This window comes from Balaenoptera borealis (assembly GCF_965194805.1).
Source record: "Balaenoptera borealis genome assembly, chromosome: 13".
NCBI lineage: Eukaryota > Metazoa > Chordata > Mammalia > Artiodactyla > Balaenopteridae > Balaenoptera > Balaenoptera borealis.
Window position 1 is genome coordinate 87,279,669 of NC_138870.1, and position 27,543 is coordinate 87,307,211.

The window sequence follows — 27,543 nt, forward strand, 5'->3', positions numbered from 1 at the left end:
CACCCAAGATATAGCCTCGAAAGAGGGTAGCCAAAGAGGAGTGCAGGTTAAGTTTGTTGGAGTCTCAAAAGTCGAGGAAGCGAGAGGCTCTGTGCTCGGTAGGTTGTTCCAATGGCCCTTTTCTTCCCACTGCAAATTTTGCCAATTCTTCAGTGCCAGCATCAAAGACCATCCCTTAATAACTTACCAATCTTCTCCACCCCCTTCAGAAGTCAGCAGGACACCCCTTAACCCATAGAAAGTATATTCATGGGACTAGTGTAACTTCTTTATCAGAAGAGATTAATTCTTCATAGCTCTGAATAATGGAGACTGTGTCTTATCACCTGAAATACCTCTAGAGTACTAGTTCTCCATCTTCAGTGTACAAAAGGACTACTCTATAGCTTGTTAAAAAGGCCAGCTGGCCAGATTATGACTTGGTGGGTCTGGGCTGAAGCTTCATAATCTGACCATTAACAGCACGTCATGTATTTCTAATGTAGGTATTGTGTGGGCGTGATACAGACAGCACGGTGCTCTGTGCTTGAACTGAATTGTATGGGATAGAACTAGTAAAATCAACTTGTAATGAATGGAATTGCAAGATTTTCCCGCAGTCCTCACTGCAGTTCAAGAAATAACCGGCAGGTGGCGAGAGACTCACACAACCCACCAAGGAGGACTTCGAGCTTCCACGGCCGCCAAATCCCAAACCAAAAACTGCTCAGGCAGTCAAAGGGAATCCTGTATCCCAAGCAAAGCCGCCTTTAGCCAGAGTGGTGAGTTTCTTCTCTTTGCATGTGAATCCTGATGAGCCAATGGCCCATCTCTTACTCTGGCCCCCAGGGCTAAAGTTATGCTGACCCCATAATGCAGCCTCTGGCCCCTAGGAGCCATAATCCTGGCACTAGCAAGGACTGGTCTCCATCATGAAGCTGTATGAGGTCATGTGCCTTCTGAAGGTCCTTGCAGTAAAGATCAGCAAAAGATGTTTGTCTGCTCAAAGAGGGAAGCTGTTGCCAATAGGGGGTCATGTGGTCGTGCCTGTATTGTCTGTGTAGTCAGAGCTGAAGGGGAGGCATTTTACTCAGCCCCCTCATTTTGTAGATGGAGAATAGTCTAGGAGAGAGTAAGCAATTTGCCCAAGGGCACAGAGATAGAAAGTTCCAGAACCTGGAGTCTGACTTCAAGTGGCTTGCCTTTTCACTGCACTTGATACTACAGGTGTTAAAGGTGTGTGTGTGTGTGTGTGTGTGTCTACTTCATTAGTGTCTGCTCATGAATTATTGTCATACACGAGAAGCTGGCGGTGACCATCTGGTTGGGGAAGAGGGGTTGGATGTGTTTGCATCAACAAGTCCACTTTTTACCTAGATCGTGTATTTATTTGGGGGTAACCTGGAGGATGAGGGAGGGTGGGAGTACACACTAACAGAGCATGAGGGAAGAGGGCAGAGGGCTCTCCATTGTTTTTAAACTGTGTTTTAATGGACCTTCTTGTCTTATACTCCTCCTTTTCTGTCTACTAAACTAGAAGCTTACTGAAGGCAGATTGTCTTATTTATCTCTGATTATATTCAATAGTTATTTGACGAATCAGTGAGCATGTCAACCTTGATCATTTTTGGATCAAAGCAATATTTTCTAACATCTGAGATGAATAGCGCATACCTCCTGTGATGCATTTCAGTATGCTTAGATTTACTTAAGAAATGCATATACAGTGTTCACTCGGTGCCCAGCACTGTTCTCAGCATTTTACAAATATTAGCTCATTTAATTTTGTTTTTGTTGCTGTTTATTTAAGGTTCCATGACAACGAATAACCATGTATCAGAAATTACCCTCGTCCCCTCCCTCCACCTCCTACCCCAAAAGACTCTGCAAATGCTAGGTCTAGGGAAGGGGGGGGCGGGGAGGAAAGAGTTTAACTCTCCCACCTTGGGGGCTCACAGTTGCTCAAGTAGCCCCTGGGCCCTGGCAGCGGCCTCTTTCTTGCTAACCTGGTGCGAGCAAACTTTCCCCTTGGCCGGCGGGGGCCAGCGTCCAGGTCTGCACCGAGGTGCAGACAGCTCGCAGCCGCTGGCTGATTTATAGGCCAGAGCATTCCCCGGCCGCGCCGCAAGGAGTCGGGCTGAGCTCGGACTTTGGGGAGGTGATGATGGACACAGGACACGTGGCCACACAATGGGGACACACGACTGACCTCAGTCACTTCGGCAAACTGCCCCTGTTTTCAGGAGGAGGCAGGAGCGTTTCAGGAGCTCCGGCTCCAGGGCCCCGGCGGCGCCTGCGTTCCTCTCCCCAGCAGGCAGCGCCCCTCGCCTGCCCTGGTGAGCGCAGAGGGCGCCCAAGGGCCTGCTGGGCCCCTGGAGCTCTCAGAGGCCTCTGACCCTCAGCCCCAAAGTCCTTCCCTCAGCATGCGAGCCTTGGTGCGCTCCATATTTTATAAAGAAAGCGAACCATCTCCGCTTGGGGGCTGAGACTGGCCAGGGCGCGCTGGGAGTGAACTTTCCCGGCTGGTCAGATAGAGACACATGGGGATTTTGCGATGTCACCAGGCGGCCGGGCAGGGCCTGGGTGACAGAGGAAGGGTCAAAAGGGGGTGGAGTGTGCGTGTTGTGTGTGTGGCAGGAGGTGGGGGGCTGTGAGAAGAGGGAATCAGGGGAATGAATAGGGGGTTGGGGACGCCTGCATTTGAGAAGAAGCAATCAAGATAGGGAAAAAATAAACGGATTTTTTTTTTTTCTTCCCTGCTATACGCAAACTGTCACTTCGGGTTAGACTGAGCCTTTATCTGGCTCATTAGCATGAGCTGTGGCTAACGCGCTTAAACCCTCTAATTATTTATCATGCCGTCACGGAGCGGGTCGCCAGCCCGGGGCGCATCGCCACCCCGGGGCGCACTTGCGGGGACCCGGGGCGCAGCGCGCAGTCTGGCTGTGCGCTACCGGGAAAGACCCTCCCCGCCAGGGCCCCGCGGGGCGCTGTTCCACGAGACAGCTTTGCAGAGTTGTTGGGGTGTATCAGACGTGCCCTCTCCCCAAAACTCACCCGCGGGGAGCTGACGCAGCACTCAACTCTCGTCTACACTCGCGCCCGATCTTCTCTATTGCCTCCCGAAGCTGGAGCGACGGGGAACAGGATTTTTGCAAAACTAGAAGGCAAACTAGGAGCTGGGTGGGGTGTTGGGTGCACTCTTTAGAACGACCTCGGGGAGAGCCTAAAGGCTGCAGGAGTCCTCCTTCCAACCCTCCTCCCCACTGAGTTCCAAGAGAGTTCAGAAAGTCGAGGGAGGGGGGCGGGAAACGCGCTGGGCTGACAGCCGGCCCACTCACGTCCAGGGTCCTATTCAGAAAACAGTTTCAAAATAAGTTAACCTCCATCGGGTGTTTTCCCCCCTCCCTTTCTAATTGTCCCCCCCCCCTCCGTCTCTCCGTTCTCTTCTGTTTTATGTTCCTCTGCGTTCTGCCAACTATTTTATCTTTATTCCTTCTCTTTCTCTCTGGCCATTCATTCCTTTCTTGTGTGTGTGGCTTCCCCGGCTGATGTGAGGGCTCGTTACCACCCACTGCACGCTCGCTCCTGTAGCTGAGGTGTTTCTATACAAACTGGAGCGTCCAGTTGTCATATTAATTATTACACTGAGTAATGACTGAAATGGTCAAAATAAGGGGAGAGTCGAGAGCGCTTTTTCTTGCTGCTCAAAGATTCAGCAAAGAAGCCGTGCAACAAAGCACTAATTGGTCCCCAGAAACACTCCGACAAGGCATGGAAGATAGGTTTCATAGAACCCGGCGATTGTGAAGGGGGGAAAGCGCTGAATGGACCCCACGCTCCTTTTCTAAACTCTCTTGCTGAGCAAAAAATGGACCTCTGTTTGAATACTGCCCTGATCCTTGAATACTATACCCAGCAGAGAAAAAATGCACCATTTATTGTAAGTTTTTTTTTTTTTTCTTCTCCAGCTATTCATGGGTTCTCTGTGAAGAATCAGCTGGTTTTGTTTACCGTGAAAGACCTTTACTTTATTTCCTTTCTTGGAGGAGGTGGGGAAGCAGGGGGGAGGGAAGGAGAGCCATGTGCCTAGACAGAGAGGAGCTGGTCTACTGTAAGAAAATAGGGTGTAACAAATCCTACAAAAGTTTCGAATGTATTGATTCTTTGGAGAGCTATATAGATTAACGACTTTCTTTATGCTTATCCGAGGAAGGTATTTAATCATAATGTAAATGGGGCTTTAGAAAAAATAAAGACTTAGCAGCGTTATTTCTCCTTATTTGAAGAACTTCAAAAGGATTTGTGAGGTTCGCTGCAAATTACCCCCTCCCCCTCCCGGACCTCCCCTCCTTCACCAAAAAGCCATGAGAAAATAATAGTTTGTGCTTTTTTTGTTTTGTTTTTCCAGTTTTGTCTTTGTTTTTTTCCTTGTAAGGCGTATGGAAAAAGCAAATAGATTGGTTTGGAGCCTGGATTCCTTAATGCAGGTGCAGGCCTGGCTGCTGTGACCAAGAAGCTCAGCCAGATCTCTGGTTTGTGTACTTCTGCCCCCGACCGCAACAGCCTATCCCAGGCTGGTCAGACTCAACCCAGGCTGGGCAGCGCCACTTCCAAAGTTACCTTGGGAAGGGTGTATTGGAGACAGCAGACTTCACAGTAATGAACTTCTCATTTCCCCTGGGTAAGACAGTGTCAAGCACAGGCTTTGAGCCGCATACATCCCAGGACAGAGGCCCTGTGTTACAGCTACTGGAGGTGGGTGTCTGCTCTGAATTCCTTGCACGCGCACTTTTCTCAAAGAACCCCGGGTTTATGGGGCTTAACATTCACCAACATTGAAGTTTGCACCAAAAATCTCCCGTTCAAATCAAGGCTCTAAGGCCTGTGTTCATCTTTGTACTCCCTTTGCCTTTTATTCAGGATCCACTATAAATATAATTGTATTAAATGATTCATTCAATGGGTAACCTAGTTTCACTTTCAATATGAACTCCCCTCCCTCCAGAGAAAAAGCACCAAAGGCACTTTTAGAAAGAGATGAGGCCTATCTCCTTTCCGCAGAGAGAAGGTGCACAATTACGGAGCCTGAGGGTAGCCTGTGAGCAAAGGTGGCCTGGCCTTCAGCTGCAGGTGGAAAGAAAGTGGTGGGAGATTTGGGGCCTCAGCACCTCAGGTCTCCCGGGAAGCTGATTGCTATGCATCACTAGGAAAGTCATCTCCCCATGCAGATCCTGGTGTTGAATGCAGTTTTAATCTAAGGCATGGTCCAGCTTCAGGATTCCCTAACACAGAAGAGGGGTCTGAAGGTGCAGAAACTGAGGCCTTTATTGTACTGGAGGAGAAAGAGGAACCTCCCCATTTTTCTGGGATATCTATATTATGGGCAATACACACCAAAGGGGGTGAGTGTCCTGCCTCCCCATCACAAGAATGGTAACCCCTGATATGCGTGGAAGAATTTGCAAAGTGAATTCACAAAAAACAACAGATTTAATTCTCCTGCAGACCTTGACAGATAAGCAAAGGGAGTGCCGGTACTCCATTTATGAATGAAAGCCTGGAACCCTCCTTTTGTGAGTTGTTTTCTTCTCCCTCCACTTCTAGATAAATGGGACCTTGAGTGTCCTGGTCAAGAAAAGCCTGGAAATTTACTCAGAGTCAGGCCCACTGGGTGTCAAAGGAGCCACAGATAGCTGGAGGGCAGGGCCACTGGCTCTGCTGAAGCCCTTTGCCTCTGCCAGCCATGAAGCTTGTCTGTATTCCATCTGACTTGTTACTGTTTGTGTTTAAAACGAACAAACAAACACTTGGTTTCTATCTCTATCACCCCGATTTGCCAGCAAGCATCACCACCATTCCTCAAAGAGGACAGGAATTACCCATTCCCAGGTTCTGGGACAGTGAGACAGGCAGCATTTGATCTCCAGTGGCTGGAGCAATTAGCACGGTGCGGTTCCAGGCAGCTGACAGCCAGGCGTTCTCTTCCCACAAAACCCTTCCTGGGCGTGTTGTGTGAGCAGGGCCTTCCTCCTTGTTTTGGAAAAGGCCATTCCTGTTAATCCCTTTCCATTTGACCTAGTTCTGAGAGCTCCACGTACATCTCTTTGAAATCTCACAACTCCTGGAGGTAGGTGCTATAACCATGGGCATGTAAGGATGAGGAAACCGAAACTCAGAGTGTCGACTATTTGCTCAAACTCCCAGCTGTTAAGTAACAGAGCCTGGATACCAAATTAAGTGCCTCTGCTTTATCCATCCCCCAGTATAAGGTCTGGAGTTCCCTGGGCCTGGGAGAGTATGTGGCAGCTCTCTTAAGTGTGTGAGTGTGTGTGTTGGGGAGGTCAACTGTAGGTCACAGAATCAGAGGCAGGATTCTAATTGGCCCTTGAGCCTCAGTCCTTTGCTCCAAACTGGTGAAACAACCAGAACGCCAATTTCAGTGGAAGAACATGTTAAACTACCCTTGATAGTTAGTTCACAGTCCCCAAGGGCCGAGGCTAAGCCCCTAAGAAAAGATTCTAGACTGCTCTACCTCAGGGTTAGAGAAGGTGGAGAGGACAGCGTCGGGCTGGGAGCATTCTTTGTGTTGAGTAGGAGGAAGAGAAAGCCTGGGTTCCTGGAGGTTCTGCAAAGCATGTAAGGAAATAGGCTGAGGATGTGGGAGTGGGGAGGGTGAGGATGGGATTTTGGCTCGGGGCTGGGGCGGGAAGAATAGGGACAAATGTTCCGTGGCTTTGGCCGGAAGGATCCCAGCGCCCGCTGTCTTTTCTCCTGGGCGGAGGCCAAAGAGTAGGGCCGCTACAATGCGCGGCTTCACTAGTTGGCCCTTCTCTTTGAACGCCCATTACATGGCATGTGTGTGTGTGTGTGTGTGTGTGCGTGTGTGGTTGGGAGTAGGCTCTGGCCTTGAAGTCCCTGATAATGAGCATCTCTGTGCACCCGTTGAGCCCGCACCCTAGAAGGAAACTGAGAGCACGTTCTGGCCATCAGCAAATTTCCCCTGCTCGCAGATACGGTTCGAAATGAGCTGGCGGACGCCCGCTCTGGCACAGATGGGGAAACCGAGGACCTTAGAGGTTGTTTAAGGTTAGTTACAACGCGAAATGGTGGTAGAGCCAGGATTATGGGCCTTTGTAAAGTGTGGAAGGATAGAGTCTGAACTGGAAGGGATACAGCCTAACGTGAAGGAAAGTGCCCTTTAGATGCGTTGATATTGACGACCCGCCCCGTACGCCACGCACGCCCCGCCCCCCCCCCCAGCCCCTAGTCTGCTCAGGAGGGTGAATGCCTCCTAGCGGCCCGCACCCGGGGCGCACAGCTGGGGCAAACGGGTGGCGGAACTTGCCTGAACGCCCGCTATCCTGCCAGGTGGTCTGAGGCTTCCTCCTGTTGGAAAGCGGGTAACGCGGCTCTGCTTTAGGCTTCATGGGCTCCTGTACTTCCTGGAAGAGGAGACAGATGTAATCTGGAGCCCTCTCAGCTCCTTTCCTGGGGTGGGGGAGTGGCGGGGGGAGAGGCCAGAGGTGTAAATCCCACGGAGTTCACCCCGGCCCTCTGGGGTCAGCAGGCCATAGGCTACTGTAGGGGAGGGGGCCGTGTGGGTGGGAAGTTTACAGAACTGATCTCTGTTGGCCTCATTCAGTCCTATGCTTCCTAAACGCATCTGTCTTAAAAGAAGAAACTGAGGCTGAGATGTGATTCACCTCGGGACCCCGACCCCACTGCCCTCACCACCACTATTGTTCCGACAGCGCTCATAGCCACTCGCCCATACCAGAGGAGGTTCCCCGGTCACCCACACGATCTTTTAGAGAGAGACCCATCTCCACAAAGGGAAGTTCAATGAGAAGCAATTATTGGGATAAGTCAACAGGAGCATCCCTGTACCCAGGTCTCTAACCCAAACTGCCTATTTCTAGTGGACAAATCAACCGGATGGTGACACTCTGCTTCTTTCCGGCTGTGTAGACCCCACCTGAGACGCGACCCAGTCTCCTTCTTCTCCCTCCACCAGAGCGGTACAGAGATGGAACCCGTTTGCTCCGTCCGCTTTCTCCGCAGCGCCGCGTCCCAAGGAGCCCCGAAGCTGGACCGGGCTCTGGCCAGACAGGGCCAGGGCCGAGGGCCCAGGAAGGGCGCCTGGGTGGGCGCCGTCCAAGCGGCCGAGCGACGGCTGCAAGCGCCTCCTCCTCCCTCGCGGCGCCAGCACGCGGCCCGGCCGGGCTCGGCTCCCAGTCGCCTGCCACCGGCCCGCCGGGCACACGCCTGGGGCGGGATGGAGGCTGAGCCAAGGCCGCCGAGATGCCTGCAGCGGCGCCGAACAACCAGCGAAGCTGCTCCGCCCCCACCCCCAAGCTCCATCACCTCCCCCCGTCTCCTTTCTCAGATCCACCCTGGGAATACCCCAAAGCGCTCCCCTCTTTATGCATCCCCCTAGCCGGTCTGGAAATAATCGTTTTTGGGGGGAGGAGGCGGCGGCAATGCTACAGGCAGCTAGGTCATCCTGGAAGAGTATCCCGGCCATACACACCTGTCTCCCTACAGCTCTGGTTACCACCACCCCTCAAAGAGATCACCTCCCTTCTTCTTGGCCTCCTCCACACTTGCTCAGTTGTAGGGGGCATATCCTAGCTTTCACAACTGGATGGGACGTTAGAGACCACCTAATCCAACCTTCTGTTGTTACAGACGAGGAAACTGAGGCTCAGAGTGGATGTCACTTACTTAAGGGTCACGGAGCTAGTGAGAGGATGCATTGGGACCAGAACCTAAGTCTTAACAGTACTTTAACAGTCCCACGAAGTCCTCCCCATCTTTCTGAACTTCAGTAGCAAATTTCCTTCCGCTCCCAAGAGCATCGAAAACCCCCCAAGAGAGCGACAGTGGGGTAGGAGAAGAAAACAGGAAAAAAACGGAGCCTCACTGCCCCCAACTTCCACACCGCCCCGTGTCACATTTTCTGCCCAAACCCTTCCCTGTGATTTTCTCCAAGTTCTCAGGAGAATCCCGGGACGCTTCACCCCAAACCTTGCCACCCACACACCCCCAATTTCCAGAGCTATTGGCCCGTCGGCGACGCTGCCCTCCCCCTCCCCCCCCCCTTCTAGAACCACCCCCGGCTGCCGCCCGCCCTGAGCGCGCCGCCTGTTTATTCAGCCGGGAGTCCGGCACGCGCCAGGCGCACGCACTGCAACAACAAACCCGGCTGAATGGAGAGTTTGCAAGGAACGGGCTCGGGGGACGGGCGGGGGGAGGGGAGGGGAGGAGGGGGAGTTTAGGGAGGGGGTGGGAGGAGGAGGTAAGAGGAGGGGGGCGGGGGGGCTGCAGCCGCTCGCTGCAGCAGCGGGGAGTGGGGGGCGAGGCGGGGCCAGGGCTGCGCGTGGGGCTGGGTGTCCCATTGAAAAGGCGGCCGCACTCCAGCCGCCCAGCACTCTCTCACTTCTGGCCAGGGAACGTGGAAGGCGCAGCGACGGGGAGCCGGCCAAGGAGGGCGAGTGAAAGAAGGAAATCAGAAAGAAAGGGGGTTAACAAAATAATACAAACAGCCCGAGCCGCGGCTGGAGAGACCGAGACCCGGCGCAAGAGAGCGCAGCCCTAAGGGGAGAAGAACAGAAGACTCAGCAGAGCGCGCTCACCACCGACTTTTGCTTCTTCTGCTGTTTTTTTTTTTTTTTAAACAAGAAGGCGCTAGCGGCAGCCTCACACGCGAGCGCCACGCGAGGCTCCCGAAGCCAACCTGCGAAGGGAGGAGGGGAGGGGGGAGGAGGAGTGGAGGGAGGAGGAGAAGCAGTTGCACCTTCCTTGCTCCCACCCTAAGAAGTCTCCCGGGGATTTTGTATTTTTGTAACTTCCCCCCGGGCTCCCTCTTCATCTCTCCCCTTCTCTCCCTCTCTGTTCGTGTCCCACCCCCCACCCCGGTCCTGTCTGTGTCCCCCCAGCGCGCGCCCCGCACCTCGCGTCCCCGGACCGCTCCGATCCCGCGACTCCTCGCCGGCCGCTGCGCATGGAGAGCTCTGCCAAGATGGAGAGCGGCGGCGCAGGCCCGCAGCCCTTCCTGCCGCCCGCAGCCTGCTTCTTTGCCACGGCCGCGGCGGCGGCTGCGGCGGCCGCGGCGGCGCAGAGCGCGCAGCAGCCGCCGCCGCCGCAGCCGCAGGCGCCGCAGCTGAGCCCCGCGGCCGACGGCCAGCCCTCAGGGGGCGGTCACAAGTCAGCGCCCAAGCAAGTCAAGCGACAGCGCTCGTCCTCGCCCGAACTGATGCGCTGCAAACGCCGGCTCAACTTCAGCGGCTTCGGCTACAGCCTGCCGCAGCAGCAGCCGGCCGCCGTGGCGCGCCGCAACGAGCGCGAGCGCAACCGCGTCAAGCTGGTCAACCTGGGCTTCGCCACCCTTCGGGAGCACGTCCCCAACGGCGCGGCCAACAAGAAGATGAGCAAGGTGGAGACGCTGCGCTCCGCCGTCGAGTACATCCGCGCGCTGCAGCAGCTGCTGGACGAGCACGACGCGGTGAGCGCCGCCTTCCAGGCGGGCGTCCTGTCGCCCACCATCTCCCCCAACTACTCCAACGACATGAACTCCATGGCCGGGTCGCCGGTCTCATCCTACTCGTCGGATGAGGGCTCCTACGACCCTCTCAGCCCCGAGGAGCAAGAACTGCTCGACTTCACCAACTGGTTCTGAGGGGCTCGGCCTGGTCAGGCCCTGGTGCGAATGGACTTCGGAAGCAGGTAGGTTGCATTATGGAGGGAACGGGGGAGATTTTCTTGCCTTCGTCCTTTTTCTTCTGTAGGAGGGGGACTGTCTCCACGGAGATGAGGGAGGGGGGTTGATTTAAAGGATTTGTTAAAGTCCGTCGATTTCAAATCCTGGTATGTTAGTTTCCGCCTTGGCTTCTGAGAGTGGCTTTGTCCGGGTCTCCAAAACTGGAGGGTAGAGCTGAGGCGGGGAACCGAGTACTAAGACCTGTCAAAAGAGGCGCTCTACCTGACAGATCTGTCTCCAGACCTCCTTTTCCTCCCACTACTGGCCTCCAAGTGCACACTAACCTCTCCCGTCATTCTTATGTTACAGGGCCACCGCGCAACCTGCATCTTTAGTGCTTTCTCGTCAGCGATGTTGAAAGGGAGAAAAAAGAAGAAAGAAGAAGAAGAAGAGAAGAAGAAGAAAACAAACAAATCCAGGCAACCAACCCCTACGCCAACTAAGCGCCGCATGCCTGAGAAGCAAGGCTCTCGCAAAACAGGAATGCGCTCAGAACAGTATCTTTGCACTCCAATCATTCACGGAGATAGAAAGAGTGACTAGGGCCCGAGTCAATGCACAAAGTGCAGCTTGTGTGCAAAAACAGCGGGCTCCTGGCGGAAGGGAGCAGCACACGCCCTGTAGAAACTCCCACCCACCACTAACAGGCAGAGCTGACCTCCCCGCCCCCTCTGAAAGCGCAGTTCTTAGCCCTCTAGAAATGGGTTGGTGTCTTTCGTCTCTGTATCCTCCATCCCGATAAGCCGTGGACATTTGTCTGCAATGAAAGTATCCTCTTTGAAAGCCCAATCCTCTCCGGGAGGGGTGGGGGCTCCCTCCCCAAGCTCCACTCCCTCACACCATCTTTTCTACTTTTTTCATCATAGAATGCTTCCAATCTTTTGTGAATTTTTTTTATTATAAGAAAAATCTATTTGTATCTATCCTAACCAGTTTGGGGATATATTAAGATATTTTTGTACATAAGAGAGAGAGAAAAAATTTATAGAGTTTTGTACAAATGGTTTAAAATGTGTATATCTTGATACTTTAACATGTAATGCTATTACCTCTGCATATTTTAGATGTGTAGTTCACCTTACAACTGCCGTTTTCCCTATGTGGTTTTGTAAAGAACTGTCCTCATAGGTGAGATCAAAAGGCCACCAGATGTACTTCAGCACCAATGTGTCTTACTTTATAGAAACTTTGTTAATGTATTAATGATGTTATTAAATACTGTTCAAGAAGAACAAAGTTTATGCAGCTACTGTCCAAACGCAAAGTGGCAGCCAGTTGGTTTTGATGGGTTGCCTTTTGGGAAATTTCTATCACTGCCTTTTTTTTTTTTTCTTACTGTTTTATTACAAACTTACAAAAAAAAAACCCATGTATAACCCTGTTTTATACAAACTAGTTTCATAATAAAACTTTTTCTTTTTTTTACAAATGAAAATAATCAGCCGCCTCCGAGTCTTCTTTGACGCTACTGCCCCTGCCCAAGTTATTATGAAAATGTCAAAGGGAAAGAGCGGGGGAGAAGAAGGTGGTAAGAAACATGCTAAGTGGCAGAAATGACAAAGATAAGTGCTGTGACCAGTCCTATCCAAGATGATTCTATGATGAATGTACATATATATATATATGCACACACACGTATATGGTTCTTCTCGACGTTCATGTTGCAAATGTACACAGACACCTAGAGAATAGGTGGTGATTAATGGCTACATCACCTTTTGATAACATGACTTTACATTGAAAAAATTCCTCCAAAAGTGAACTGGAAAGAGAGGGTCCTCACCCCAGTTTCTAACCCTTACCCCCATTCCGAGTTTCTCATTGTGAAACTGTGGAAGGGCTGGATGAGATCATGAACGCTAGGGGTGGGAGAAAGGATGCGGTGCCTGAGGCTGGGCTTAGGGGAGGTAGCCCTGTCCACACTCTCAGTGGTAGGTGTGTTCTTCTTCCTTCACTGCCAGGCATGCATTTTCTACTCCTTTTCCCCACAGCACACACTTTCCATATTGGTTTTAAGTAAAGGGCACGTAGGATGTAAATTTCTTACAGGAGTTAGATTTAAATGAAAGCCTTAGAAATGTGTGGTCGCTTTGAGACACTGGCCTATCTAAGCTTGTGACTCTATCCGAATGGCGTGAGCTGCGTGTAAAAGTACCCAATTACCAAGATTCAAAAAGAAATTGGTGGGTTTTTGGCTGGCTTGCTTCTTGTCAGTTAGCACGGACGTGATCAGAATCCTACTCCGCCTCTTGCCGGCTCCTCGCTCGCCGCTTGCATTACTTGCAGATTCAGTTAGCGTGTCTCCAGCCAAGCGGAAAGCCGAGCGCAAAATGCATCTTACAAAACCCAACAAAGAGCAGGGAGCCAGCACGTCTTCCAGAGTTAAAAATCTAGTCTGTGTTGGTACATCTATACCATTTAGTGGCACAGAATAATCATTTTTTAAAGCCGCGATGCGCGGAGCACGCCACAGCGTCTGATGTCATTTTGCTAAATGACCCTCTATAGAATGCACATTGAGGCTTCAGTCCCTTTCAAAGAGATGAGCGTAATTAAGGCGGAAAAAAAAATCAGTAAATTCCTCATCGCCATAAATAATCGGACTTTCTGCCAGCAGTGGGCCAATTTAGAGCTTACTTGAGGGAAGTAATGCTTTTGTGATGCCTGCTTTATTTTTATCTTCTCATTTGGAGGACCAGAGCTGGGTCCCCCCCTCCCCCCCGCCATGCATTTCTTATTCTTTTAATTTAGCTCCTTTGCAAGTTTCCAGATAAGGTACGCAAAGAAAGTGTAGCAAGTCATTTATGGCTATGAATATAACATTAGGATAATGTTTCAGTCCCCACAAAGGGGATGTTTCCCCCCTTCTCCTTGTGAAGACAGGTGTTCTTTTACTCACTTCTGAATGGGAGATATCCAGTCTCGTTAAACTCGGGGCAAAGTTAGCCGTTGTTTGCCACAATGCGGAGGCAAACTCTAAAAATTCACAAACACACACACAATTTTGCCGAAGCTAGGAAAGGGCAAAGCGGGGATTGGGCAAAATCTCATTACATCTGCTCTAATCGCTTAGCAACACAAAGCCGGGGCTTGTGCGGCGAAGGGAAGCCATTCAGGGCGCTCTGACAGGCCGCATTCAGCCAGCATTAGTCAGCTCCATAAATCACCGCTGCCCATTGGCTGCGCGGCGGGCTTTGGAGCGGCCCTGGGCTGTCAGCGAAATACAAAACGTAGACCCCAGCGGCTAGCAGTCGCGGCCTCTCCCCCGTCTTAGCCCCAACTCCCGCTTTCTTTTTTTGGGGGGAGGAGGGTGCTGGGGAAGAAAACTGCCTTGACTTTATTGACTGAGAAATCTTACCTATTCAAAAAAATGGCCTGGAGACCACCGAATTCAGCCTGGAGCCTCCTGAAATTGACCAGGAGGAGCGGGGGGGTGCGAGAGAGAAAGAAAAAAATAGACCCGCCGCTGGCTGCAAAACTGTTGAATGCGAGTATTATCAGAGGCTGTGCTGGAGCTACTGGGACACACGTCTCACCTCCCTGACTCTGCCTTTCACACTGTTAAACTGGGAGTAGGGGGATGTGCATGGAGAAATAGCTATGTCAAGTTCATATCAGACGGGCCCACCGAAGAAGGAAGACACCAGTCAAACCTCTGCCTAGAGCGTCAAAGGGCTAGGACTGAGGCTAGTAAGAAAGAGGGAGTAGAGTATGCATTTACACTTCGCTGTTCTTGCAGGGCTTGGGAAGTTAGAGCAGGGAATCGACACCCCCTTCCTTCTGAGCTTCAGTATTCTTGTTTATAACATGGGGTTGAGGGTACCCACAGCAGCAACAGGAGGCTACGTAAAGGACTTAGCACAGGGCCTTGTAGGGGAGATTACAAGCTATGTGTAAATATGAGCACTTGGTGGCGTTATTCTAGTCTCTCATTTTCATGGGGACTGGTTAGTTGATGTATCTAAATCAGCCTAGATTTGAGGCTTACCCACAAAGCACATGAAAAGAAGTCTGGGAGTAGATGTGGAGTCAAGGTAGGCTTCCCGGGGGAAGTCCAGGTCACCTTACCTCAAACACCACCTCTTCTGAGAAGCTTTCCTTGATCATCCTGTCTAAAGCAGCTTTCCCACGGCCACAGTCACTCTTTATCCATTATGCTGTTTCTCCTTCCTGGCATCTAGTCCTACCAAAACAAAACAAAACAAAAAACCCAACAAACAAACAAAAAACACCTGTTTGTTTATACAATTGCTATCAATTGCCCCCTAGTAGAAGGTACACTTCATGAGGACAGGGATCTTACTTGTCTTGTTCACTGGAATCTCTCCAGCTCCTGCCCTGCTCTGCATCTCAGGAAGCTGATTTTGTGGACCTCTTCACTAGGTCTCTCTTGCCCTCTGGCTTCCTGCTGGGTTTGGCCACTAGGAGGCACCACTAGGAGTTTGTGAGGTAGGAGTGGGGGTAGGTCAGGACACTTTTATCCCTGCTCCTCCCTGCAAAGCTCCTCAGTTGCTTTGGCGGTGGCTCTTGGTCTCAGGACAGCTCTTGTCAGGAGGCTTCTCTCCCATAGCAACAGCTCTTGCTGAGATGTGGTAATAGCTTCCTCTTCTGTCCCCTGCAAGCCAGAGATGGTAAGGCTCCCCCTCGTTCCTAGTCTCTGGGTGCTGCAACCTTTTGATTCCTTTAGTTCCACTGACCTCCGTCTCTCCATTAAACTCTTTTCATTTGCCCTTTCAAGTGTGCTACCGGCTCCTGCTGACCCTGGCTGATACCCAGGTTATTCTCCCGCAGGACCTCAGGGAAATACTCATTTTGTGTACGATTTTCAGGGACTCATAGAAACTTCGTAGGGCAGAGGTGAACCTAGTTCTATTCAAAACCAAACTCTGGAAGATCACTTTACGTTTTGGAGCTGGGAATGACTTACTTGAAAGTTTGTAAAAGAAGTCAGTTTCAGTTTTCTCTCCTGGAAAATGAGGAAAATGCCTTCCCTTGCATAGATCACCAGATGAATAGAAAATGAAAGGGCTTTAGAGCTGTCCCTGACTATATCAGCACGAGGGATACCCTCTTCTCACGAGCTTCCTGAACCAGGTAGAGAGGTGGTGCTGGGGACTTTCCACCAAGCTAAAGACCATGCTGCTGTGGGGCAGCCATTCATGCTTTCATTCACCCATTCATTCACTCATCCATTTACGCACTCATTTAAAAAGGGAGGGACACACGATTAAGTTTTGTCAACATTTCTAGGACTTGTCTTATTTTATATGGTCTAGAGCGAGCTCTCCGAGCTTGTTTTACGGCAACCTGTTTTTAAAACACTATGGATGCTTCTCTGATGTACTAAATGCCCTCAACGCTGTTTCCCTTTTCCTATTGTTGAGAAGTCTCTGAACTTTTTTCTCCCTCTCTCCACTCCTGGCCCAAGAAATGATTTGTTTTCGGATTTCCTCAGAAACTCCCGGTTATCCGGACTCAAAGGTAAGGAGGGAAGTGGATTCGCTGACACTAACGTTCTTTTTCCCACTGCGAATGCCAAGGGCTGGGCTCCAGCGCAGGTTGAAGTTATATTCCTACTTCCTTTGTATGCAAGATTAGGTTGTTACAAAAGAGGGTGTGTAGGTTTATGGCAGGAAGCAAGTTGCAGCGCAGAGCGCGGGCCCGAGCGCGTGTCAGGCTTAATGATTTATTCAAGCAGCAGCGCATCCGGGCATTGATTGGCTGCAGGCATGCGTCCGCTGTCAGCTGCGCGCGCCTGGGCCTCGCCCGGCTACCTGACGGCAGGGATGGGGGAGGTGGGGGGGGAGGGGAGAGGAAGCTTGGTCGCCCGCTTGGAGGGGAGAGGTGGGAAAAAGGAAGAGGACGGAGGTGAGAGAGAGAGAGAGAAAGGCAAAGGTGGAGGAAGGGAGAGAGGGAGAAGAGATGGAGAGAAAAAGGAGAGCGAGAGAAAGAGACTGGAAGAGAGGGAGAGGGAGAGAAGGGAGGGGGGGAGAAGAGAGAGGAGGAGGGAAAAAACGAGGAAAGGTGGGGGAGGGGAGGAGAGAGGCAAGGATGGAGAGATAAAGACGAGGAGAAAAACAAGAGGGAGATAGAGACAAAGCAGGAGAGGAGAAAAGAATGAATGAAAGAAGAGAGAGAGGTTGGAGAGGGCAGTGGGACGCGCTCCCAGAACGCCCCACGTGCGCCCCCCTCCAGGCAGCCTGCAGGCGGCCGCTCACAAAGCCGCCTTTGATGCGCTGGCGACCAGGGCTATTTTGGGGATGAGATGGGGGAAAGGCGCCAACCCGCACTCCTTAAAGGGAGTCACTTTCTGCAAAGTACGTTGGAGAGGACTGGGCCCTGGGTCCGGGCTGTCCGGGCAGGAAGTGGATGCAGGGGACAAAAGCTTGACACCTGCCAAAAGCCAGAGCACTTGGAGAGCACCTCGCGCCCCGCGCACTCCCTGCTCCCGGGCAGGGAAGCTGCACCGCCGCTGGGCGCTGCCCAGCACCACCGCCTCTGGGCTCCTCAGTCCTTTCTGGGGCGCAACACTTCTGCCTGCCTTTCTTTGGGTCTCTAACTATCATCCGAGTCACCTTCTCCCTCTCCTTTCTTCACTTGTTTGCTCTTCGCCGTCGTTATTTACAATAATAATAATAACCATAAAAGGCAGCACCACCCAAACACTTGTAGACTGGAACCTTACTCCAGCCAGTGGGCCCTTTGGAAGGAGGGAGTGCAGTGGGGTAGACAGAGCAGAAGAAAGCTATTTGGAGGGGAAGGGAGTGTGGCATTTGAACAGCAAACGGGAGAACCAGCAGCTGTGTGCATTTTCATGGATGAAGCTGTAGAGCCTAGAAATTCAGCAGTCAGAGGGTGCCTGCCTGTGTTGGGGGGAGTTGGAAATTCTATCAGTAACCACCCCTCTGCCCAAGACCAGGACAGTAGTAAACCTGCCCCCCCTCGCCCAGCCCTCCCTTCCCACCTCCAGGACACACAGCCCTCGGCCTCCCCCAGCTCTGCTCTTTTACCAGGAAAAACAGTCTGCATCCATTGTCCAGGTGCCAGCGGGGCCTTTGGCGAAAGGGAGGCCGGCCAGCCCTCTGATCAAACTCAAAGTTTAGTTAAAAGACAAAAACAGCTGAAAATCTTCATGAATAATGCTGGGCCAGCATCCCCCCCCCGACCCCCCTCCTCCCCCCAGCTCAGTGTAGTGCAAGCCCGGCTCAATGCCCTCCCATTTTGTTATGCTGCTCGCCTAAGTCAGAATTTCACAGAAAGCCCAAGAAGAAAAGCTCCCACAATTAGGGGTCGCCTGTCAGAAAACATTAACGCCTTCCTCTCCCAGCCTGTCAGCCCCGCTGCAGATACAAACCGCCATGGCGAATTGGCCCTCCACCCCTTGAAGCGCCCGCCAGCCAAAGGAGCAGGGATTTCAAAGCCAAAGAAGCTGGAGGCCGCCTGAGTGCGGTTTCAGCAGTGTCAGATGCGAGGAGATACTCCCAGCTTCTTCTTTGGAAGAATCAGCACAAGGTGCCTGGGAGAGGTCATAGGAGATAGGTGTGAGGATGGACAGATGAACAGACCTCCCAGCCCAGAGCAGGAGAGCAAGACCTTTTCCTACAAAGGATATAGTTAAAGTAGCTACACCCTCAGCTCCTGTTACTGAGCTTTTTCCAAGTGCCAGGCATCTTATTTTGCTAATAATCAGGGCAATCCTATAAGATGGTGTATTATTATATGTATTTGCCTTATGGATGAAAAAACTGAGGGGCTGAGGGAGGTTACGTGACTTGTCCATGATCACAAAGCCAGGGAGTGGCAGAGTCAGAATTTGAACTCAGGTTTGTCTGACTCCAAATTCCATGTTCTTTCCACCATAATCCAGCCCATAGTTTCTTCAATGAGATCCAAAGACCAACTCTATGCTTGTCTGCTTCTGAAAACCCCACCAGTATGAGAGCATGTTCTCTGCCATCTTTCTTGGATTGCCAAAAATATTCCCTGCTTTCAGAATATCCTGGCACATGCTTGACACTCGAAAACATGTGAAAGCAAGGTAAGAGGGAAGAAAGGGAGAAATGAAAGGAAGGAGGAAGGGAGGGATTCCTTAGATTCCTTTTGATTTTCTTTGAACATAATTTTGTTCTGGAAGATACTTGATTTGGGGATCAAGAGACTTTGCTGGGGTTCCCCATGCATCATCACAAATCTTTGTTTCCTCATCTGTGTAAGTGGAGATAATAACACCTATGTGTGAGGCTAATTATAAAGATAGAATGAAATAGACTATGCAGAAGTGCCTAGCATAGTATCTAGCACATAGTAGGTGCTCAAGAAAATTCTGTTGAAAATGAAATAGGATATGGTCTTTTATTCTTGTGTATCAGGAAATTATATGTCACATAAGCAATTACATTCATGAAACATATATAGCGAAAACATCAGGGAATTTTGTCTTCTGTTGTTCTGTGGTGGCCATGCCACAAGGATGGTGTGAGCTAAAGCTGAGTCCATGTTCATGGATGTTAGGGAGACTGCCTGGTGGCGTGGAAGTGTTTCAGTGCCTCTGAGAGGTGAGCGGTCATTCTCTGGTTTTGCTGTTGCTTACTACCCCTGGTGAGGCAGGGAGGAAATCTCAGCCCAGTTCGTGGAAGACAAAAATGAAGCTCCAAGGAGTGATGGCTTTGCTGGAAGAAAGTGAGCACTAGAGGCCAGAACTGGCCACTGGGCTCCCCTCCAGGAGCCTTGTTCTCTCAGCATTCTGAAGTGCTTCAGAACTCTGGCCTCTTCCCAGGTCTTAGAAGGAAAATCTTCAGAAAACCATTCATAGAAATTCAAGGAATGGCCACCACTTCCATTGCATCTGTCACTATTATTTAGATTATTTAGATTTGCATCAACTCCCAAACCTCCAGGCTTGCTGTTGCCACCCAGCAATTAGCTCTTCCAAGTTCCAAGACACCAATTAAAAAAAGAAAAAGAAAGCGAGCAAGAAAAGTTTATAATCCAGGGAATGTTTCCCAATTCTGCAACAGGTGGTCAGCTTCTCAGTGATTGCTTTTCCACTGGTTCCTGGTGTGAATGGTTTGGTTTCCAGAGAGTAGGGATGATCTTCATGGCCTTCTTTGTGTCTCCCACATTTTCCTGTTTTCCTCCTTCTCTGAGTAACCTTCTTCATCTTCGCGAAGACAGATTCTGTCCTTGATATAAAATCATTACCTCACAGACTGCTGGCCATGAATAATGGAGGAGTGTAAACACAAGGTCTACTTTTGAGGTATTTTATGAAAATATTCCATTGGCTAAAGATGCTTAGAATGCAGTCATGTTTGAAATGCAGACCAACTGTATGAACACGCCATTCCCCAAGCACCTAATATAAGACTGCTAAAGTGAAAACTGTACAGTTTGTATAACCACGGTGATGTAGCCAAAGGTGGTTTGTATAAACTAACGATGGGATCTTTCCCATGAAAAGACAGAATGAGCGAACACCACAGCCCTGGGAGGGGGCCAGGCTGGACCAGTCCAGCATCAGCATTCACATGGTTCATAATATCTCCACTTCCCAAGGGCACGGAAGCTAAACTTGGGAGAGAAGCAGCACCTGTACTAGGCAGGCTCCTTCCCCAGTCTTTTCCTGTTGGACCAACCAAGAAGAGGCCTACACCCATCTACACCCATCTCCCCATTCTCAAGAATATTACCCTGCTTCCCTGGGACACACAAATGAAGGGGATTTATTCCGTGACATCTGAAGAGGGTATATATTTCAGAGAACAGCTAATTTGTTGCTAGAGAGCCTCTACAGATGAAAACAGACATGCTAATTCTAATTCTAGGTACTTTTTCTAAGGAAAACCATCAGACATGCTCAAAAGACACACAGCAAAGAGTGTTTGTTGTTGTAGTAGTAGTATTTTTTACAGTGTTGAAGAATATAACACAACCTGAAACTTCAGTGTGGAAGTATTTGTTCAAATATATATTGGCAGACTCATAGGAAGCTATATGGTACAGAATTTTAAATGGTGATGTAGATTTATGTTTAATAACATGGAAATATATCTGTGATATAATAAGTATCTTGTTATAAGTGAAAAGAAGAGACTAGCCATCACCTATAACTCTACCAACCAAAGGAAACCACTCAGTCTAATTATCTATATTTTTTTTGACAAAGTGGCATCATACAATTCACTTTTTAAAATATGAACATATTTTTTAAAAATATGAACATTAATCAGTTTAGTCATTAATTCCGCAAATATTTTCCCAGGCCCTATTCTAGGCCCTCAGGATACAGTACTGGAAAAGACCAACACAATCCCAGCCCTTACAGTTTATGAGGTAAGAAAGACACCCCAAAATCTGGTAGTTACACATTTCTGAATCCTCAAATAGTCTTCTACAACATAATTTTAAATGTTGATAGAATAACATCTTAAACAATCTGTAGTTTTACACAGAGAGGTTTCTTTCTCTTTATTTTTATTTTTTTGCTATTTGTGAATAAATTCTGAAATGAAAAACCTTATAACCAAACAATTACACAAGATTATGTCCCCAAGACACATCTGAAAGAGAACTGTTTTGTTAAAGGAAATGTGCTTTCTGAAGGCTTTTGGATTCATATCACCTACAATTGCCTTCAGACAGGTGGAATCAGTTACAATTTCAGCAGCAGTGAAGAGTACCCACTAGATATTATTGCATTTTAAACAAACAAACAACTTTACCAATTGTAAGTGATGTCACATTCTTTCATTCTGCTTGTTCCTCATCCCATGACATTCAAATACTTTTTTATATCTATTTACATCAGTGGTTCTCATACACTGGACTGAGATGACTGCTTTATAATGAACGCAGGAGGATGTCTGCTTGAAATACATGTTCCTGGAGATCCTGATTAACTACATGCTCTGGACAGCGATTTTAATTGTAGCCCTTCTGGAGATATGTCAGATAACTAACTTTAGAAGCAACAACAATGATAAAACCACCAATTGGATAAAAGTGACTTCTATTCCAAATTTAGTTTTCCCAGGTGCCAGGGGTCGAATGTCCCCAGTGGTAATCCATACGTGGGGAATACAGAGGATTACTCTAGACTCTGACTCCTTTCCAGCCTCTTCCCATTCATGCTGACCTCCCAGCCCTGCCCCCCACCTGCTGCTGGCCTAGAGAAGAAAGCCATTTCCATTGGCCTTGGCTGCCTGGGGAGATCTATATTACTCTGGGGAAGAAGAGAGCTGTCCCCATCTTGGTAAAGTGTGAAATTCGGTTTTGATTGCAAAGGGAAGCCATTTCAACAGGATTACACCGTGACCATGTAGATTAAACTCAGCCATATGGCCTGGGGACGCTTCTTCCTACTGTCAGGTAACAGTGCATTGCTAATGACGTGGTGATGACATTTTCAAATGAAAAAATAAAGCCACCTGGACTTAGAATAAAGGAGGTGAAAAATGACAAGATGCTGGTAAGCAGAAACGGAGCTTTCAGCCCTCTGTGGGCTTTGAAGAAGAGATGGGATTTGTTTAATTTATAAGTGAAACTGATGCGCATGTGCCTGATGTTATAAAAGGAGTTCTGCCTGTTTGGCACAGTAGAGAGGGATTCCAGTGTCGACTCAAAGAGATCGCTTAACCTCACTTAGCCTCAGCTTCCTCATCTGTTAAGTGGGCATAAAACCACACTTCACAGGGTTGTCACAAGAACAAAACAGGTTGTGCGATGCTGATTTGTAATCTGCTAGTCGCTCTACGAACATTAAAAAAAGTAGATGTTTTTATCCATCAGAGCTCCCAGTTGCAAGCAACAGAAATAAACTCTGGCTGATTTAAACTGAAAAGAAATTTATCAAGAGGATTTGAGTCATTCCTGGAATTACTGTAAAGGCTAATTCGAGGGTCAGAAAGTGGGTTAGAAAAGGTGAGGCTGAGCCAAAGCCAAAATCATGGATAAAATCATTCCCCACAATCGCTGGATGAGGCTGCCGCCACTCTGCCTCCAGCCTCTGGACACCACTGTCTATACTGACACCATCTCCAGGACTCGACACTGGATGTCCTGCTGGGACTGATGGGGCCACTGCTACCTAGAAACTGGTTGGCTGTAGCCGTAGCCCCAGCTGCCATTGTGACAAAGATGGATTCTCTGCTGTCCTTGGTTCTTTATGACACTAGCTATCAAGTCTACATCTGGGGAGGGAGCATCTTGAGACATATTATAGATGCAAGGGAGGCCAGGAAAGTGGTGTCTGACCTTGCCCACTTTTATAGTAGGAGACGGACTCTGCTTTCTACCAAAATGCTTAAGAACCTCCAATGGAAAGGTGCTCAGATGCTGGGCAACCGCAAACCAAACCAAACCAAACCAAACCAAACCAAATAACAAACAACAACAACAAAGAGACAAGCAGCTTTTAGAGGAGGGGTCAGCCAACTATTTCCATAAAGGGTAGCAAGTAAATATTTTCTGCTATTGTAGTACAAAAGCGGCAGGAACAATATGTAAATTTAAAAGTATGCTTGTGTTCCAATCATTTTTTTTTTTATACAAAAACAGGCTTTGGCTTTCAGGTCATAGATTTCATATCCTTGCTCTAGAGTGTTGATGGTGGTGACAACTTAGGGCAACTTGAGAAACTTGCCTTTGAGTTCTGGCTGGAGATGGATGCAGGTGGTGATAGTAGCAATTCTTTAAATTGCGCTGTGGCAAGACATCTCCTCTCATCTGATCATCTTGCGCCTGGTAACTGCTGGCTTCACTGTGAAAACTCTTTCCTAGGTAGGGGGTTAATATCTTGTAAATAGAATTGTAGTTCAGATCTGAAGTTCAGTTGAGCCCCCTCCCGGTGAGGAGTGTGGCAGAGGAGAAGGAGGAGAAGAGCCTCTTTCATCTTCTGCCCTCCTGCACGGTCACCCCAGGGCGCCCCTGGGTCTCCCAGGTACTCCTCTCCTCAGCTCTGCCGCACTGTCACACCTTTTAGGGCAAGTGTCATCATTGCTGGGTATGGATGGTATCAGAAGGGCACTTAGTTTACTCCAGGAGCCTGGCTATTAGTTTTTCCTTAAGGGCATGTCAGCCACACTGGCAAAATAATCAGTAGCTTCTTATGTGTCCTATGTGATGTCCCCATAGACTGGTTTTATGTGACCTGGGGAGGGAGGAGAGTCAGTCCAATGGACTTAATGGCAAATCCTCAGGTGTGAATGTTTGCTGCCATAGAGGTAAAATGACTCCTTGGTGGAAAAAGATTGTTTCCTCTTTTCATCATTAATTTAAGTCATAGAAATTGTGACCCTGAAGTATGCCATGTCTACACTGAGCAGTGGGGCTATAAAGATGAATAAAATATGGTCTCTGTCCTAGAAGACATTCAATTAGTTTTGTCTTTTTTTTTTTTTTTTTTTTTCTGGGAGCACTCATTTATTGTATCTGTTTCTCCCCAGTACATGTTGCAGGGAAATGGGCTCAAGCATCACTCTATGAGGGAGGTCAGTCATCACTTTTACCAGAAATAGGTTTGATGGTGTGTGCAGGAAATCCAACCTGTGATGGTGAAACGAAATATGAGGGATCTTCCTTCCTCCCTCCAGAGGAAGAAGCTGGATATAGTAATCGAGGTTAGTATGATGGCCCACAATGCTCTCAGGCCACAGTTGCTGACTAGATTTCCATCCTTACTTAGCGTTGGCTTTGTGTCTTGTGGTCCCAGGATGATTGTTCTGGCTCCAGATCATGTCTGCTTTCTAGGCAAGAAGGGGAAAAATAAAGAGCAGAGAAGGGTTGGGCTGGCTAAAGCTGCTCTCCTCTAAAATGCTTTCCTGTAAGTCCCCTCAGTAAGTCGCAATTATACCTCTTAGGTCAGAACTATACCAAATGGCTAATGGAAGGGGCCAAAGAAGCCAGGAATAGGCTTTTAAAGCCAGGAATATTGCTGCTTCAAACACAAGTGGGATTCTGTTAATAAGGAAGAAGAGGAGGATGGATAATGGGTCTCAAGGAGATTCAAGGTCTCTTTACAGTAGATTTTACCCCAGGAGCTGCTTTGCACCAGTTCGTGGACCCCAACAAGCTGGCATCTGCTCCCAATCCTTTCAGTCTACTTTATTTGTTTGTACTTTGAAGTTGGAAAATAGGTCAGATTTCTCAACACAGTGTCATCAGTTTCACTTATGGAGCCATTGAATGTTTAAAGGTGGAAGTACTTAAGAGGTCTCCTCTCTCAATCTCTTGAGCTACAGATGATGAAATGGAGTCCTGGAGTTATCAAATGACTTGCCCAACATCACACAGCTAGTAAGGGGTACATCCAAGATTAGAATGCATGGAGAGAATGCCAGGTATATCCTTTTGAAATTACGTTCTCAGTCAGATTTCAAGATTGCAAGGATTTCAAACCATCAAGACTGGGAGAATGTGGACTTTCCCTGGTGGCACAGTGGTTAAGAATCCGCCTGCCAATGCAGGGGAAACGGGTTCGAGCTCTGGTCTGGGAAGATTCCACATGCCGCGGAGCAACTAAGCCCGTGCACCACAACTACTGAAGCCCCCGCGCCTAGAGCGCATGCTCCATAACAAAGAGTAGCCCCTGCTCACTGTAACTAGAGGAGAGCCCTTGCACAGCAACAAAGACCCAAAGCAGCCAAAAATAAATTAAAAAAAAAAGAATACTGGGAGAATCTTTTCTAACTAGTTTCTTTCATTACTAGAATCTGCATTTAAGCCCGTAGCACTGGCATTGATGTTTGAACTATATTCTCAGTCTTTCCTATTTTTTCCCATTCCTAGCACTTCTAAGGGTCTCAATCCACCCCTCATTAACGTTTAGTAGGCTCTGAATATGCTGGTTGAAAGAACATGCCAGCTTGCTTTCTAAATCTTGGTTTCTAATATTGCCACACACCCAATATCTTCAACCAGAAACTCAAGAATCATTTCTAATCCTCTCTCTCATCCTCTCCAACTGGCACCTGGTGAGCAACCCTAAATCCAAAAGATTCTATATTATAATGTCTGAAAATCTATAAAAACAGGGAAAATATTCCAATTTTTTATTGGACTTTCCCCCCAGATTAATGATTACACCCATGAGGCTTTAAATTTAGAGATATTTTGCCTGTAAAGGTATCTGGAGATTGAAGGAAACTTACGAAGCATGTTATTTGAAAACGTAACAAATGTATTGATTAAACACATTTTTTCTCTGTTTCCAGACTTTTAAGATACCCTCTATGTATCTCTTAGATTCAGCTCCTGCTTTCTCAGCCCCATTGTTTCTGCCTTTGTTCAGGACCTTACCATTTCTCCCTGGACCTCTGACTCTTAAAGAATTTCCTTGTTCTTGTCACTCCAACCCATCCTCCACATTGTGGCCACCTGATCCCTTTAAAAACAATATGTAGACACAAAAGTGATCTTTCCGACATGTGATCATATATATCTCTTGTTTAAAACGTTTCTATGGTTTCACCACTGCTCATGAAAGTAGTTAATTTACTGACTCTACAAATATTCCTGGAGCTTCCAACTACGTGCCAGTGTTAAGCTAGGCAGTTTCCATACAATGCTGAATAAAGCAAACATGGTGGATACTCCCATGGAACTTCTATTCTAATGAATGGTTGACGACCTAACTTCTGCTGCAGCCCCACCCAAATCTCCGCCATCCCTGTTGACCTTTATATCCTAGCAATACCAAACAGCTTGTAGTCCTGCACACACCCTGCTTTTCCTCCTCACCACCTTTGCACACATCCTCTTTTGTTGGTCTGGTGTATTCATTTGCCCTTTAAGTTCCAGCTCAAACATCACTTCCCCCAGGAAGCCTTCCTTGACCTAACCTTACACAGATGAACCACTTTTTCTCTGGAACTTTTACATATTCTGTTGTTATTTAGTTGCCCTTATCACAATTTTCCCTAACTTATTTGATTACAGTCCTTCCTTTTTTCTTAGAGTGGAGAAATGAGAAAAATAAAAGGATTGTTATTGCATTTAAAATCCAGAAAAATTGCCAGAATCACTTTTTTTTTTTTTTTTTTTTTTTGAAGTAGACTCTGCTGTATCAAGAAGAGAAATGATGACAATTTTTATATTGACCACCAGGAGTTTCACTGAGTATTTTGCAACTCTGAGAACAATAGCTCTTAAGAAAAGAAGCCAGGAAATTCCATGATGTCTCATCTCACTCAACTATAACAATTTGTGAATTCTCATTAATTGTCTAACAATGTTTCATGAGTCTTAAAAGTAACTGAAATAAAAGAGGTCATTAGCGTGTGCTTCATAATAGGGAGAAACCCTCAATTCTCAGAACACAGAAAGAGAACTATTCTTTTTTTCTCTTTAGGTGTCAGAAGGTCTAGGGAACAGAAAGAATAGTCTATAGCAAAATGCAAACTGACTTGGGACTTTTTCTTCTCAGCTTAAAAAAATCCTAGCAGGAAAATAGCGTGTGGAGGGAAAATTTAAGGAAAACTGATTCATGTAAAGGAGAAACTCATATTTCTATTCTCGTATGTATGTGTATATATATATATATTTTTTATTCTATAAAAAGGGGCTTTTATATTTTGTTTTCACACTAGACTGTTAGGTATTTGGGAAAGAGACTGTGCTTTATATACTCAATGCTTAGTGCAGACACATAGTAGGTGCTCAGTAAATGCAGATTTTAATTAAATAACATTGTAATGCTGGTGACTGGTTTTGATGGAAAAAGATCTAAAATCTAAGAAGAATGATAGAAATGGCATGAAAAAACATTCGCTATGTAAAGCCACAGGTCACAGGGGATTTCCTAGTTC

At 48.3% G+C, this 27,543-nt stretch overlaps 1 protein-coding gene and 1 long non-coding RNA gene across 2 annotated transcripts in view; both read left to right on the forward strand.

Moving 5' to 3' along the window:
- LOC309608954 overlaps positions 1-27,543 on the forward strand; it is a 1,139,914-nt gene that overhangs the window by 749,034 nt on the left and 363,337 nt on the right. The window lies entirely within an intron of this gene.
- On the forward strand, positions 9,388-16,430 carry ASCL1 (achaete-scute family bHLH transcription factor 1). The gene is made up of 2 exons (XM_082349676.1): positions 9,388-10,707; positions 11,051-16,430. The coding sequence occupies exon 1, from the start codon at positions 9,986-9,988 to the stop codon at positions 10,658-10,660; it is 675 nt and encodes a 224-aa protein (XP_082205802.1). The 5' UTR covers positions 9,388-9,985; the 3' UTR covers positions 10,661-10,707; positions 11,051-16,430.